The sequence below is a fragment of the Ceratotherium simum genome, chromosome 11 (assembly GCF_057802395.1).
Source record: "Ceratotherium simum simum isolate JZ-2026a chromosome 11, ASM5780239v1, whole genome shotgun sequence".
NCBI lineage: Eukaryota > Metazoa > Chordata > Mammalia > Perissodactyla > Rhinocerotidae > Ceratotherium > Ceratotherium simum.
Genome location: NC_141910.1, coordinates 12707771 through 12721496, shown reverse-complemented (window position 1 = coordinate 12721496; position 13726 = coordinate 12707771). Strand labels below are relative to the sequence as shown.

The following is a 13726-nucleotide window of genomic DNA, read 5'->3' as shown; positions in this document are numbered from 1 at the left end:
GAGCAAGAAGGGTGACCCAGAGGGGCTGTGGGTTCGGCAAGCTGCTTATCCCAGGGCTGCAGTGGGGCTGGGCCCGGGCCGAGCAGCGCTTGGAGCAAGTCCAGCCTCGCTTGTCTTGCTTGTCTCACAGAGGAAACATCTTAGGGAAAGAGGGAGGTCCCATCCCCAGTCCTCCTGCCCAGGGCCTTTGCCAGCTGTGGTTCTCTCTGCTCCTTCTCTGTCTTGCATTTTCTTCTCCCCAGGCCTGTCTCTGAAGGGTGGGTTATCCCAGCAAAGCCTGAAACCCTCTCTCAAGGTGGAGCCGCAGAACCACTTCAGCTCCTTCAAGTACAGCGGCAATTCAGTGGTGGAGAGCTACTCGGTGCTGGGCAACTGCCGGCCCTCCGACCCGTACAGCATGAACAGCGTGTACTCCTACCACTCCTACTATGCACAGCCCAGCCTGCCCTCCGTCAATGGCTTCCACTCCAAGTACGCGCTTCCATCGTTCAGCTACTACAGCTTTCCATCCAGCAACCCCGTCTTCCCCTCGCAGTTCCTTGGTCCCGGTGCCTGGGGGCACAGTGGCAGCAATGGCAGTTTCGAGAAGAAGCCAGACCTCCACGCTCTGCACAACAGCCTGAGCCCAGCCTACGGCGGTGCTGAGTTTGCCGAGCTGCCTGGCCAGGCTGTTCCCACAGACACCCACCACCCCACTCCTCACCACCAGCAGCCTGCTTATCCAGGCCCCAAGGAGTATCTGCTTCCCAAGGCCCACCCGATCCACCCAGTGTCCAGGGACCCTTCTCCCTTTGCACAGAGCTCCAACTGCTACAACAGATCCATCAAGCAAGAGCCAGTAGACCCACTGGTCCAGGCTGAATCTGTATCCAGAGACCCTGGTAAGATAGGCAAGGCGCCTTTGCCAGAGGCATCTCAAAATGGGGGACCCAATCACCTATGGGGACAGTACTCAGGAGGCCCAAGCATGTCCCCCAAGAGGACTAACAGTGTGGGTGGCAACTGGGGTGTGTTCCCTCCTGGGGAGAGCCCTGCCATCATCCCCGATAAGCTCAGTTCTTTTGGGGCTGGCTGCCTGACCTCCTCCCACTTCCCGGATGGCCAGTGGGGTCTGTTCTCCAGCGAGGGGCAGCAGCCAGCCCCCCAGCCTGGAGGACGGCTGCGAGACAAACCGTGGAGCCCCTGCAAGTTTGGAAACAGCACTGTGGCCTTGGCGGGGCCCGGCCTGACTGAGAAGCCGTGGGGAGTAGGCGCAGGGGATTTCAGCTCTGCCCTGAAAGGCGGTCCTGGGTTCCAAGATAAGTTGTGGAGCCCCCTGAAAGGGGAAGAGGGAAGGATTCCAACCCCGGGGGTGAGCCAGCTGGACAAAGCCTGGCAGTCCTTTGGCATGCCCCTGGGCTCCAGCGAGAAGCTGTTTGGGGCCCTGAAGTCCGAGGAGAAGCTGTGGGATCCCTTCAGCCTGGAGGAGGGGACGGCTGAGGAGCCCCCCAACAAGGGGGTGGTGAAGGAGGAGAAGGGCGGCCAGGGCGGGGGCGGCGCGGAGGAGGAGGAGGAAGAGCTGTGGTCGGACAGTGAACACAACTTCCTGGACGAGAACATCGGCGGCGTGGCCGTGGCCCCTGCCCACGGCTCCATCCTCATCGAGTGTGCCCGGCGAGAGCTGCACGCCACCACCCCCCTCAAGAAGCCCAACCGCTGCCACCCCACCCGCATCTCGCTGGTCTTCTACCAGCACAAGAACCTCAACCAGCCCAATCACGGGCTGGCCCTCTGGGAGGCCAAGATGAAGCAGCTGGCGGAGAGGGCGCGGGCGCGGCAGGAGGAGGCCGCCCGGCTGGGCCTGGGCCAGCAGGAGGCCAAGCTCTATGGGAAGAAGCGCAAATGGGGGGGTGCCATGGTCGCCGAGCCCCAACATAAGGAGAAGAAGGGGATTGTTCCCACCCGGCAGGCGCTGGCCGTGCCCACAGACTCAGCGGTCACCGTGTCCTCCTACGCCTACACGAAGGTCACTGGCCCCTACAGCCGCTGGATCTAGGTGCCGGGGTGCCAGGGAGCCAGCGTACCTCAGCGTCGGGCCTGGCCCGAGCTGCCTCTGTGGTGCTTTTGCCCTCACACCTGGGGGCGGGTTGGGGGTGCAGAAGTCTTTTTATCTATATATACATATATAGATGTGCATATATATGTATTTATGGTCCAAACCTCAGAACTGACCCGCCTCTCCCTTCCCCCCACTTCCCCAGCACTTTGAAGAAGAAACTACGGCTGTCGGGTGATTTTTTTCGTGATATTTATATCTCCACGTTTTTGTTTTTTTTTTTTCCCTTGTTTGGGGGGCTTTTATTTTCTCTTGTTTTTAAAACTCTATCCTTGTATATCACGATAATGGAAAGAAAGTTTATAGTGTCCTTTCACAAAGGAGTAGTTTTAAATTCCATTTAAAATGTGTATTTATTGGATTTTTTAAAAGCAACAGTAGTAACGGTAAAGGATGGGCAGGAAAGGCCAGAAGCGCTCATTCCTGCCCAGTCTTGCTGGGCCCAGCGAGCCTGGCCCTCTAGGGAGCTGACGAGGTTCTCAGCCGTCTGCCCCTCATGAGCCAAGTGCAGACTGTAGCCACCCAGTCCCCCACTCCTGGCAGATATGCCTTCCCTTCAGGGAAGGGAGCCCTCAGGACAGCTTCTGTCCTCTCCAAGGATGGGAGAATCGGTAGAAAAACATCTGGAGTCCGTTTTCCAGTTACCGGCTTGGAGTCGGGGAGGGAGGGGCAGGTGCACCCCAGGCCAGACACCTGCGATGCTGGCGGAGGTTTCCCCAGAAACCAGGTTGGAAGTAGACAGCTTCAAGCTTGCTAGTCTCCACACTGAATCCTCTCTGTCCGTTATTTATCAAGTCACAGGATGTCATGGTTCCCTAGGCAGCACCTCATGATGGAGCTGGAGTTGAGAGGCTCTTAGGAGCCTTTTGCACCGAGTTGACAAGTCAATGAATACTGGGCTGAAGGAATTTGTCTTAGTGGCAGTTTTTAAGAAAATGCCCCAAAGTCTATGCTGATACTGAAAAAGGGCTACTGTATCTTTAAAAACAAGAAGTTGAACCCAAGCTGTGAAACGCCAGCGTTGCTCCTCACGCTGTGCAGAGCCTGGTGCTGTAGTATTGTGCTGGGGCTCCCTTGACTCGGGCGGGCCCGTCCTGGTCCTGCAGGAGCTCAGCACACCAGTGTAACAGCAGTTAACGCATGTCTCCTTATTCCTGGGTTTCCACGTTGGACAATGGTGCATGCTTCACCCGAGCCCGCCCCCTCTATGCGATCGTTCGGGGAGTGGGCCTACACTCAACAATTTTAAAATGCAAGAGTCAAACGTTTTCAGCGGGTAGCTATGATTTTCCTCCCAAATTGGTGCCATTTCTCTATTTCATCATTTTCTCCTTTCCTTCCTCCCCTCTCCACCCACTTTAACACCCCCGTTCTAAAATTCTGGTGCATTCGTTTAGTTCTTTGAAATGAGAATGTGGTGCTTCATTTTCGCGACACTGTTGAGAGAGGTTAGGCCTGACAGGTGGGAGCAACATTCGTCGACAGCAAGTCAGACTTCTTGGAGTGTTTTGTCTTTCCTGTGGTATTAGCAGAAATCATATCCAGCTACCCATGTGGATGTGTGTGGTGAATGAGAGGCTTCATCAGGACACACAGAGGGGAATGTGGCCACACAGTGAGTGACAGCCAAGCCCTGAGGTGAACGTCAGATGGTTATTGAGCAGTTTTATTCAGATGTGGGTCTTGGTGAGATGAGTTTAACAATCAGATGACGATGCTAAAGGCAAGTTCCTGAGCTTCCGGGTGCCTTGTGTAAGAGCTGAGAGCCGACCCGCTGGGCGTTACTGTCCCTGTTCCAGAGCACTGGCGGAGAGTCGCTGTAAGATGTCCTGAGCATTTATGTGGTCTGGTTTTAACTGTAAATAGTGAAAGATTTTTTTAAGCACTTTTGCCTAGATTTAAACAGCAACTTGAAAAAAAAAAAAAGTATGTTTTAACATGTAATTGTGGGAGAAATTGTAAATAGTAGCTGAATATTTAACATGCTTTGTCTATCCTTCACTTTTACCATATTCTGTAAAGTTGCATTTATTTTACAGGACAAAAATGAAATATTATTGCTTTTGAAATAAATACCCAAGAGCTTATCAGGATTTAGAATTATTCAGAACTCAGATTTATAGGAAAACCTCTGACCTTCAGTTTGACAAGCTAAAGGAAGCAGAGTCTTTAATGAGCATGCTAATTTTCTAGTTTTGAGGAAAAGTTGGGTCCTTTAAATGCTATTTTGCTTATCGCATCAGTACTTTTATGCAGGTCTCATTTGACTCTGTGCTTAGGTAGATGCGGGGGTGCCTTGAAAACTTCATTTTAAATTATCTTAAGCAAGAAATACAATATTTTACGAAACATTTGCAGAATGTGACCGTCTGTGTGACCCGGGAAAGCCCCAGGTTGGCTGTTGGTTTGGAAGGTCCCGAGTGTAACCCAGGTGATTCTGATACTTGGCGTGTGTGAATCTTCCTGATGTCTGTTAAATATGCTCTTCCCCTCGTCACCCTTTGGTAGCAAAGCCATTAGATGAAAGGAGAGACCAGTACAAACTAAATTCATGTGATGTCTGTCCCCCCAGCCCAAACAGCCTTGGGTTCATCAATTTCTAGATTAGCAAACAGGCTGCTGAGAGGTGAGTCAAGAGGCAGTCTCCATTGGACGTTCCCATTCCCCTCAGAATGGTGTTCCAGAAGTTAGGTGGTGCTGTTGCCGTGCTCAAGCCCATGCTGATTTTCACACACTACATGTATAACCTACCTCAAATCTCAGTCATTAAAATTAGCATGCTTTAGACATATATTTAAAAAGTAACTATGCACAGCTCTTTATCCCCCCTTGCTGCTGAAGGTTTCTTAAAGAGAAAAATCAAATTTTTATTTTTTACTGGCACTATCATTTTTTAAGTCCTAAAGATGATTAACAGACATTTTTATCACGAGAAGAAAAATAAAGCCATTGCAACTAAAGAACCTAACAGCATGACCAAGATTTACTAGTAATGTAATAGCGACGGGAAACGACGGAGTCTTCCAGTCATCTCCTCAGTGTGCCCTGTCCACAGACGCCGTCCACGTGCAGTGCAGACCTTCGGTTTCTTTCTTCTGTTTTGTTTTCCCTGCCTTTTGGGTGCAAGGGAAGTGCTTGCAAAGTTCTGTGCTAAGAGATTTTTTAAATAAAAATCGCTTCGTGGCAGGTTCTCACAAAATAACTGGTGCTAGCTCAAGAAACCATTAACTAACCATCAGAAATCTTGACTAAAGGTGTTTCGTGGATTTTGAGGTTTGCTGTTGTTGTTGTTTGGTGTGTTTTTTGGCAGGGCCTAAGTGTCCCACACGCCAGCTCCGTGGGTACTGCTTTGCCTTCTCGCTGAGATGACAGTGGTGTGCATGGAAAGAGATCAAACCTTGCCTCCTCTTGGTCCTTCCACCAGCCTCTTTTGGAAACAGTATTTTGCAGAGCAAGGGATTTTCAAAGTGCTAAAGCAAGGAAAGAAGTAGCAGAGCTTAACTGCTTTGTACCAAACAGCAGTAGGTGTGCGAGGACGGTTGACGATGAGTAGATGGTAACCTGATTTCATTGAGAGAAGTCCAGCCAGACTTGGTGCAGTTGAACCACGGCCGGATCTCAAACCAAGGCCATGTTGGTGGGACGTTAAAATGATATCCCTGACGTGCCTCAACCAATCTCTTTCCTTTTGTTACTGAAGTGTGTTTTATGGACTAGGGAGCATTTTTATGAATTGAAATCGTCTAAATAAAATGGTGCTATGGTGTTTTAATGTGACTGTCCCTGATCCTGTCCTGCTGAGGTGCTATCAAGGTTCTGAAACCACAACCAACCAAAAACAAGGTGGGCTCCAGTCTCTCTTGGCTTCCCCCCCCCCCCTTTGGTGCTGTCTCCTTAGACCTCTGTTTACCGTGCTATAACCTGCTCTGAGCAGTTTTGCTTTTGTCTTATTGTTCTTTCTTGGTGGCCAAACGCAGAAGGGCAAGTTGCAAAGGCAGCCAGCTCCCTTACCGCGAACAGGAGCGGACCTGCCCAGCATGGCAGGTGCTCTGGGTTTGCGTGTGTCCTCTCAGGCCTCATGAGGAAGGAAGGGTGAAGGGCCGTGTTTTTGAAGAAGGGGAGTCGGGTGCTCCTGCCTCTTCGAACAGAGTGGGCATGTTCATAGCCAAGGACACACATTGTCCTCCTGCAGCTCAGGGGGCTAAGTAGACGTCTCTGAGGGTCCCAAAGGCACTTTGCATGCCAGCGTGGACCAGACAGCCCTTCTTCCTCACCTGGCACTGGCCAGGGCCATGGTGGGCAGGGGGCTCATTCCTTTGCTCCTCACAACCTTTGCCCTAGCGTTGCTTCTGCCTCTCCTTGGTAACCCCTCACTTTGAAATGAAAGGAAGGAGCTTTCTTTGCTCACTCGATGCCACTGAGGCTGCTTTTTAGTTGGTGCTATTCTACATTTCTTCTTGGGTCCACAAAAGTTGATGTTTGAAAAACTCAACAGGAAGCTCCATTTTGTGTCATCCACTGTCACAATAATTTTTTTAAATACCTCAAAAACAGGACATCGTGACAACTTGGGGAAAGTAGATTCCATGAGGGTCTGATACCTGCAGGTTGTCCATTTGATGACATACTGGACCTTGAAGAATCTGGGGTCGTTTTATTTTGCGTTCTTCAGCAGTTAAAATGGCAGAATGCCGAAAGGAAGGAGCATGGTTGACTTTATTTCATTTTCTTTTTAAGTTTTGCTTTTGAATAAAATGTGAATTTCCTGTGCCCATCTCAATGAGCTTTTTCCGTCATTGTTGCTGTCATTTGCAATGACTCCCTCAAAACCTGGTCTCATCAGCCAGCTGCATGTGCTGCAGTACATGGCCAACGTCCACATACCCTGGACCAAAAGGAACATTTTTTGAGGTGCGTGCCCCCAGCATAGGTTATACAGTCCCACACCCACGTGTGCACAGAGAGCTTTTCCACTGGGGAGGCCCTGGCTTGGCGCTCCCAGCCCTTCCTCCCGCAGAGCTGCCCACAAGAGCAAAGCAATAGGCTTCTCCCCTGAGCAGAGACTGCAGCACAGAGATGCCAGGTCTGAAGTTGCTTTTTGCCTAGGAATCAGCGAGTGATTTGGCCTACTTCTAGTTTGCTTCTATTCTGATATCAGGGATGCTTTTTGTAGTGGTATTGTGTGCTCTCGCTCCTCGTTTTGACTACCCGTCATTCAGGGATAACTCATCACTATTCACATGGGGATTTCAAAAATAATATTTGGCTCATTTGAACATCCAAATTTTCTTGGTTCCAGTACTTTTTTTTTTTCTTTTGAGGGGAAAAAGGAGGAGAAAAACAGGAGTGATGTCATTTCTTTTTCACGTATTCTGATTAAAACAAGAAACAAGGGCAGGTCATATTGTGGCATATGCATTAGACTTAATCTAGAACCCCTGTAGCTTTTTGATGTGTTTTATTTCTTCTCTCTTTGAATTCCTGTTTGGTTACTTGGCTTCCAATGGAGGTGAACTTAACAACCATACTTGAATATTCCGTCTTGACTTTGTAACTGTGGCTACTTGAAATGAAGTTTATCTGGGGTTGATGGATGAATGGTAGATTTTTGCAATGTCTCAAGGCAATAGGATGTGTATTATTAAACTGTAGATATTCTTAGTACAGTAAATTTATGCTGATAATTTTATTTTGTATAATTTTTACCTTTTTGTTAATATTTTTTCCTCCCACTTTATTGGTTTGCCTCCTGAGCTGCCCCTCCTTACCCTCCCATCTCCCCCAGTGTTTCAGTAAATTTAATTTAGGGTGCCTAGAAATTGCAAGTATGTATCCTCTTTTGATTTGTATTTTATTATAATTTACACAAACAACTGGGTTTGTGAACTGTATTACTCCTGGTATCTTTAAAATATTGTGGGTGTTTTAATAAATTTTATATTTATTTTTTGCACTCAGATTCAGTGTGGGTCCTTTTTTTCTCTCTCTTGAGCCAGGCCCAGATCGTGGTATTTAAGTTTCCTTGAATCCCACCCTCCCACTGTAGGTTGTAGATGCACAAAAAAAAACCCTCACTAATAGCAGTGAAAGAACCTGTCCTTGGCCCCTTCCACCACCATGTGGAGTCACATTCAAGGGCTGTCAGCTGTTAAAGCTGGGTTAAAGGGGGAAATAGAGATGGCCTTTTATTTATGTTTCTTCTTTTGTTTTTCTTCCCCTTTTATCTTTTTGTCCCCTTTTTTCATTCAATTTGGAGACTCCTCCCCTCCCTCCATTAAAATTATTCACTTCCGTGTAATGTTCGCTAAAGGATGGCTGCGGCCTGCTGCGTTCTGATGGCCTGAGCACCACGTCTGGTAGGGAGGGCTGAACCTGGGGCCCTAGATTCCGCTGTCCTTGGAGAGGAGATTTCCCGTAAGGCCCCATGCCTGGGGCTACCTCTTTGAATTCAGATTGCCAGTTCTGGTGGTGGCCCATCTTGAAAAGGGAGCTATGGGTTGAGGGAAGGAGAAGAGAGAAGGGTAAATGGGAGGGGAAACTGTCCCCTCCTTCTTGAGACATCTGACTGAAACTGTCAGCGTCTTTGAGAGACAACCAATCTGATAGTCCGCAAAGACTTCAGTTTCCTTCCTAGGTGATGCCAATATCCCGTGAGGTCGTGAGAGGAAGCTCCTCTCTGAGGGCATCTGGGAGAAATCTCCACAATCATAACAGGGGTGACAGGCTTGGAGAGGTTCATCTTCATTTTGTTTCACTTGCAAAGGAACCTTCTGGAACTGCCTGGGCACACATGGCTATCGGGAATCCTCATACACATTGCATGTTTTACAAAAGTGGGCTCACCCTGTGTCTGGTAACCTGCTTCTTTCTATGTGACATCTTTGAGTTGAAAGAGACCTACCTAGTCCTGTCCCCTTCCCCAGCTCCTGTCACATTCACCCCATTTCCAGGGCCCGAGGGGAGGGCTTCAGCAGGGGCTGACTCACTATTGGGTAACTATAATTATGCCTTCATCTCTTCTCATAGAAATTCCATGTTAAATAAAAATTAGAAGTTTTAAAAAAATTATCTGAAATCCCACTACAAGAGAACCACATATTGGTTGCAAACATTTTCTGAGTCTGTAAATATAAATGTGTATGTATATTTTTTAATGGACTAATACCATAATACTATGTTGTAATCTTTTTTTCACTTACTGTATCTTTAAATATCAGTGTACGGAACTGCATCTTTTTACAGAGTTGCCTAGTATTTCATTGTATGGCTGTAGAAGCATTTAATCATCCGTATATTATTATCAAACTCTAAGATCCCAACTCATTGCAATTATGAATATCTGCCTCCATCTAAGTCCTGCCCACCGAATGTCTTTCTGCTCTAAGAAGCATCCTGATTAATCCCGCTCAGCCGCACGACTATATCCTTCATCCCCTGAAATTCCTGTGACATAGCTCCAGACCCCATCCTGCCCCCACAGGCCCCAGTCAGTTCACACCTAGAGCATCATTCTTTATATGGGGATCTCTAGAAATGAACACTTTGTTCCCGATGGGGTCTGGCTGACCTAAGGCAAGCACAGAGACACCAAGGAGTCCCTCGATCTGGACACACCATCCTTATAAATGCACACCACAGTTTATTCACTTCTTAAGCAGCTGAGTCATGCTGAGGGCTGTGTGGCTCAGTGGAAAGAACATGGCTCCCTCCCCAATTATGTGATGTGAGATGAGCAGTTTCATCTCCCTATGTCGTCTTTGTCTATAAAACAGGTTAATGATACCACATAAGGTTGACATAAGGATCAAAAAACTCTAGAAGCAAAAGTCCCAGACATTTGGGATATGGCAGGCAGTAGAAGCTATCATTATTACTCTTGGCGCATACAAAGCTTTAGGTCACTGAAGAGTCCGAGATGAGTCGCAAACCACATAGTGCCCTCTTATGTGAACCACTGCCAAGGCAGGTCCCCAACTCCAGTCATTATGCAATTCATCTTGTGTTTTTAATTCTATACCCAGCACTTGAGGGTGAGCCATCTTAAGTGGACTGTTTAACCCATCACCCCTGCCGATGTTGAATCTCAGTGTTGTCAAATTGGTTTACCCTACTCAGCCACGCAAACTTGCTCAGCAACCTCATCACAGGTTCTTCTGTTGATGCTCTTGTGGATTTCTTAACCTTGGAGAGCAGCTAGTCATCTTTATGCCTCCCTTTGTACTCTGAGAATAGTAGGCACTCACCATCCCGTAAGAGGAAATAAATCCTTTAATACCCGCAGGGCGCAGCGGTTCAGCTCAAAATACACTCGACACATATAACCCAGAGCACATTCCCGTCAGAGCCACCAGGACACCACAGGAGACATGATCAAAGCTTCATTTAAATCTAGATCCTTCCAACTCCATCCCCACTCCGACTTCCGACAGCCTTGGCAGATGCCTGCTCTCCTCCTCTACCAGGAAGCCCAACCCCAGGCCCAATGAGCTTTCCCAATTTCCCTTCCCTAACGTACACTTCAAACATCTGCCTGTATTTTCATTTTTTTTCTTCACGCTGATCCCTACTCCTCCGGGCTAATCCCCCACCCCCAAGTTTTGTCTTGTTTTGTACCCTTGGCTTCTCCTCTGGGACAGGCCTCATCAATTATCCTCTCCCTGTGGCTCCTCCTCCACCATGCTGTCACGTCCCCCCACCTGCCCTGCCCTGCCCTCATGCTCACCACCTTCTTCCTCTCGCTGCCATATTTCTGCAGGTGTAGACAACCTCCTGCTTCAACTTCCACACCCCTTACTCACCCATCTCCTTGTCTCCAGAAAGAGCTATCTCCTAGGCCAATGATTCTTTCCTCACTGACCTCCTGAAGCCTTGACTCTGTGGACCCTCCTGGAAACCCTCTATTTCTGGGCTGTACTACCAGTAGTAGTTCATTGTCCCAGGACCCTGAAGCCCTTTGCCACTCTCATGGCTCCTTTGTGCCTTTATGTCCTTTAAATACAGATGCCCCCAAGAGACTCGGCTCAGTCCTCACTATGGCCTATAGGCTTTCCCTCAGAGGCCTTGTTCAGCCACCAGGCCTCAACCATGACCCCAAAGCTCATGATTTCCTAAACAGTGTCCAGCCCTGACCTCCCTCATGAGTTCGGGCTGCTGGATAGCTCTGGCTGGCTGTTTGGCAGGGCCAAAGCCTTAACACACCTATAACTGACTTCTCAACTCTCTGCCATATTTTCCTGTGGCTGTTGATGACCCCATCATTCTCTTGGTCACATCCTGACAACCTTCCAAATCTAGATTTTACCCCCTCAGTGTCCTCAATCCTGTCCCTCCTTGCCACTGTTATTTGCAGCCCATACTGTGTAGTTGCACAGGCTGTGCTCTACACAAGTCTGGGGGGCACGATTCATATGGACTACCATGTGAGCTTTGATCATTGGCATAGACTCCTCCCCCCAAGGTTAGGGGATGCTGAAAGGGGACCACAGCAGGACCTTCTAAAGCCGAGGGCCCAGGGTAGAGGCCTCTCATACCTTGGTCTAAAAATGAGACTTTTCAAAAAGATTGAGTGCCTTGCCCAAGACCATCAAGGTAGGAAGTGGCAGAATCCAGACTCAAACCCACTTGTGTCTGACACCAAAGCCTTCCCTGTCCTAATATACTCCTGCTTCCTCTGCACTTAAGAGCCATGAACCCAAGGAATTCACATGGTTCTTGCTGGCACGAATCTACCCACTAGCAGAGCTTGAGGCATGGCTGGCAGCCTGGGGGTCTGCGGGCACAAGAGGCACAGGTTGCAACAAAGTGGCTCAGTGGGAAGACTTGTGCTCTGAGAGCTTTTGCAACAGTATCCATATTTGAGAGGCTGCATCCTAGCCCCGATTTGATCCCTCTGCCCACCTCACCAAAGACGATCTCCTTACCTAGATAACCTTCCTAAAAACCGAATCAGATGATACTATTTCCCTGTAATACTCCTCACTGCTCCCCATCTGATAGGGCTCTCGCGATAAAGTACAACATCCTAATTTTGTCAGACGGCTCTGCAGGACCTGGCCCCAGCTCGCAGCTCTGGTACCACTGCAGGCCACTCGATGTCTTTGTCTGATTATCTTCTCAGTCCCCCCACCCCAAGTGGCTTCTCATGTATGAAGGGCTTTCCGGCTACTGGTGGTACAAGTAATACCACCAAGAACTCACTCCTTTTAAAATCCATTAAAATATTTACATAAATTATAAAACGACTCCAAATTATCAATAAGAACAAAAAGATCAAGATTTTACTGAAGGAAGGATGAATAAACAGGAAGCCAAGTTATCTGAAACCAAAGAAAAACTTTTACTGTACAAAGAACAACAAACATTAAGACTTCAAAGACTAGCCGCGAGTCCTTGGCAAGGAATACAAGAGGTCAGACGGTGATGGCAGCCTGTTTTCAAAAAGATTTAAAAAAAAATTTCACCGACTCAAGAAAAGCAAGATTAGTAGATAATAGGCCAAGTAGTGTCTACGCTGAAAGCACAGTTGATGTGCAGGGGACAGAATAACCTGTGCAGATCGGGAAACAGCTATTTAACACAAAAGAATACACAAGAAGCTGTAAAGGCCATAAACGAGAATAGAGCACTAAAACGCCTCTTGAGAATACTGGGAATTACCAGTAAAGGACACAGAACAAAGGGTTCTGAATCAGGAATCAAAGGTCTATGGGAAGAAAAATGTTCTGAATGAGGTCAGATGAGAACTGATACTTCCAAGGCATGGCAGGCTGGGGCTCATTCCATCAAGAAACAAGAGTCCTGGAAACTAACTTCCTCCTAATCAGCTGGGGAGGCATTTCTGCAAATAAATCTTGACTCTTCAGCCACGTTCTCATTTGCAACCCTGAGCAGAAGCTGCAGCCCCACGGCCCACGGGTCTCAGATCCACTCACGCCACAGCCAGCACCAAACACCTTGCTCTCGGAGATGCTGTGCTGGGTGCTGGGCACGTGCCACCAGGCCCAAGCATCCAAGCAGCTCAGAGCACAGGACCCTGCTGGAGACTAAAAGGTCGGGCTGCTTTTATTATCCCTATGCGCTGGCAATTCTAAACAATGTCATTGCTGAAGCAATAAATGAAGTAAATGTTATGGTATGAAAAAGGAAAAGTGAATTAACACTTTTTTGTTTTTGTTTTTAAATTAATAAACTTTGTTTTTAGAGCAGTTTTAGGTTTATAGAAAAATTGATTGATAAGCAGAGAGTTCCCATGTACCTACCAAATCCTCCCCAATTTCCCCTATTACTAGCATCTCACATTAGTGTGGTAGTTTGTTATGACTGATGAGCCAACGTTGATACAAAATTATGAACTAAAGTCCACAGCTTACATTAGGGATCGCTCTTTGTATTGTACAGTCTATGGGTTTTGAAAAGTGTATAATGACATGTATCCACCATTATAGTGTCCTACAGAATAGTTTCACTGCCCTAAAAGTCCTCTGCGCTCTGCCTATTCATCCCTTCCTCCTGTTTAGCCCGTGGCAACCACTGATCTTTTTTCACTGTCTCCGTAGTTTCGCCTTTTCCAGAATGTCATATAGTTGGAATCACACAGTAGCCTTTTCACATTGGTTTTTTTCACTTAGTAAT

General features: G+C 47.8%; 1 protein-coding gene across 3 annotated transcripts in view; it reads left to right on the top strand.

Moving 5' to 3' along the window:
• Positions 1-8054, top strand: part of TET3 (tet methylcytosine dioxygenase 3) — a 102613-nt gene extending 94559 nt beyond the window's left edge. For all 3 annotated transcript variants that reach the window (XM_087436558.1, XM_087436557.1, XM_014791414.2), the window contains one exon: positions 243-8054. In XM_087436558.1, the coding sequence (XP_087292684.1) occupies positions 243-2035 (1793 nt within the window). In that variant the 3' untranslated portion in view covers positions 2036-8054. The remainder of the gene's footprint in view (positions 1-242) is intronic.
• The last annotated feature ends 5672 nt before the right edge of the window (positions 8055-13726 follow it).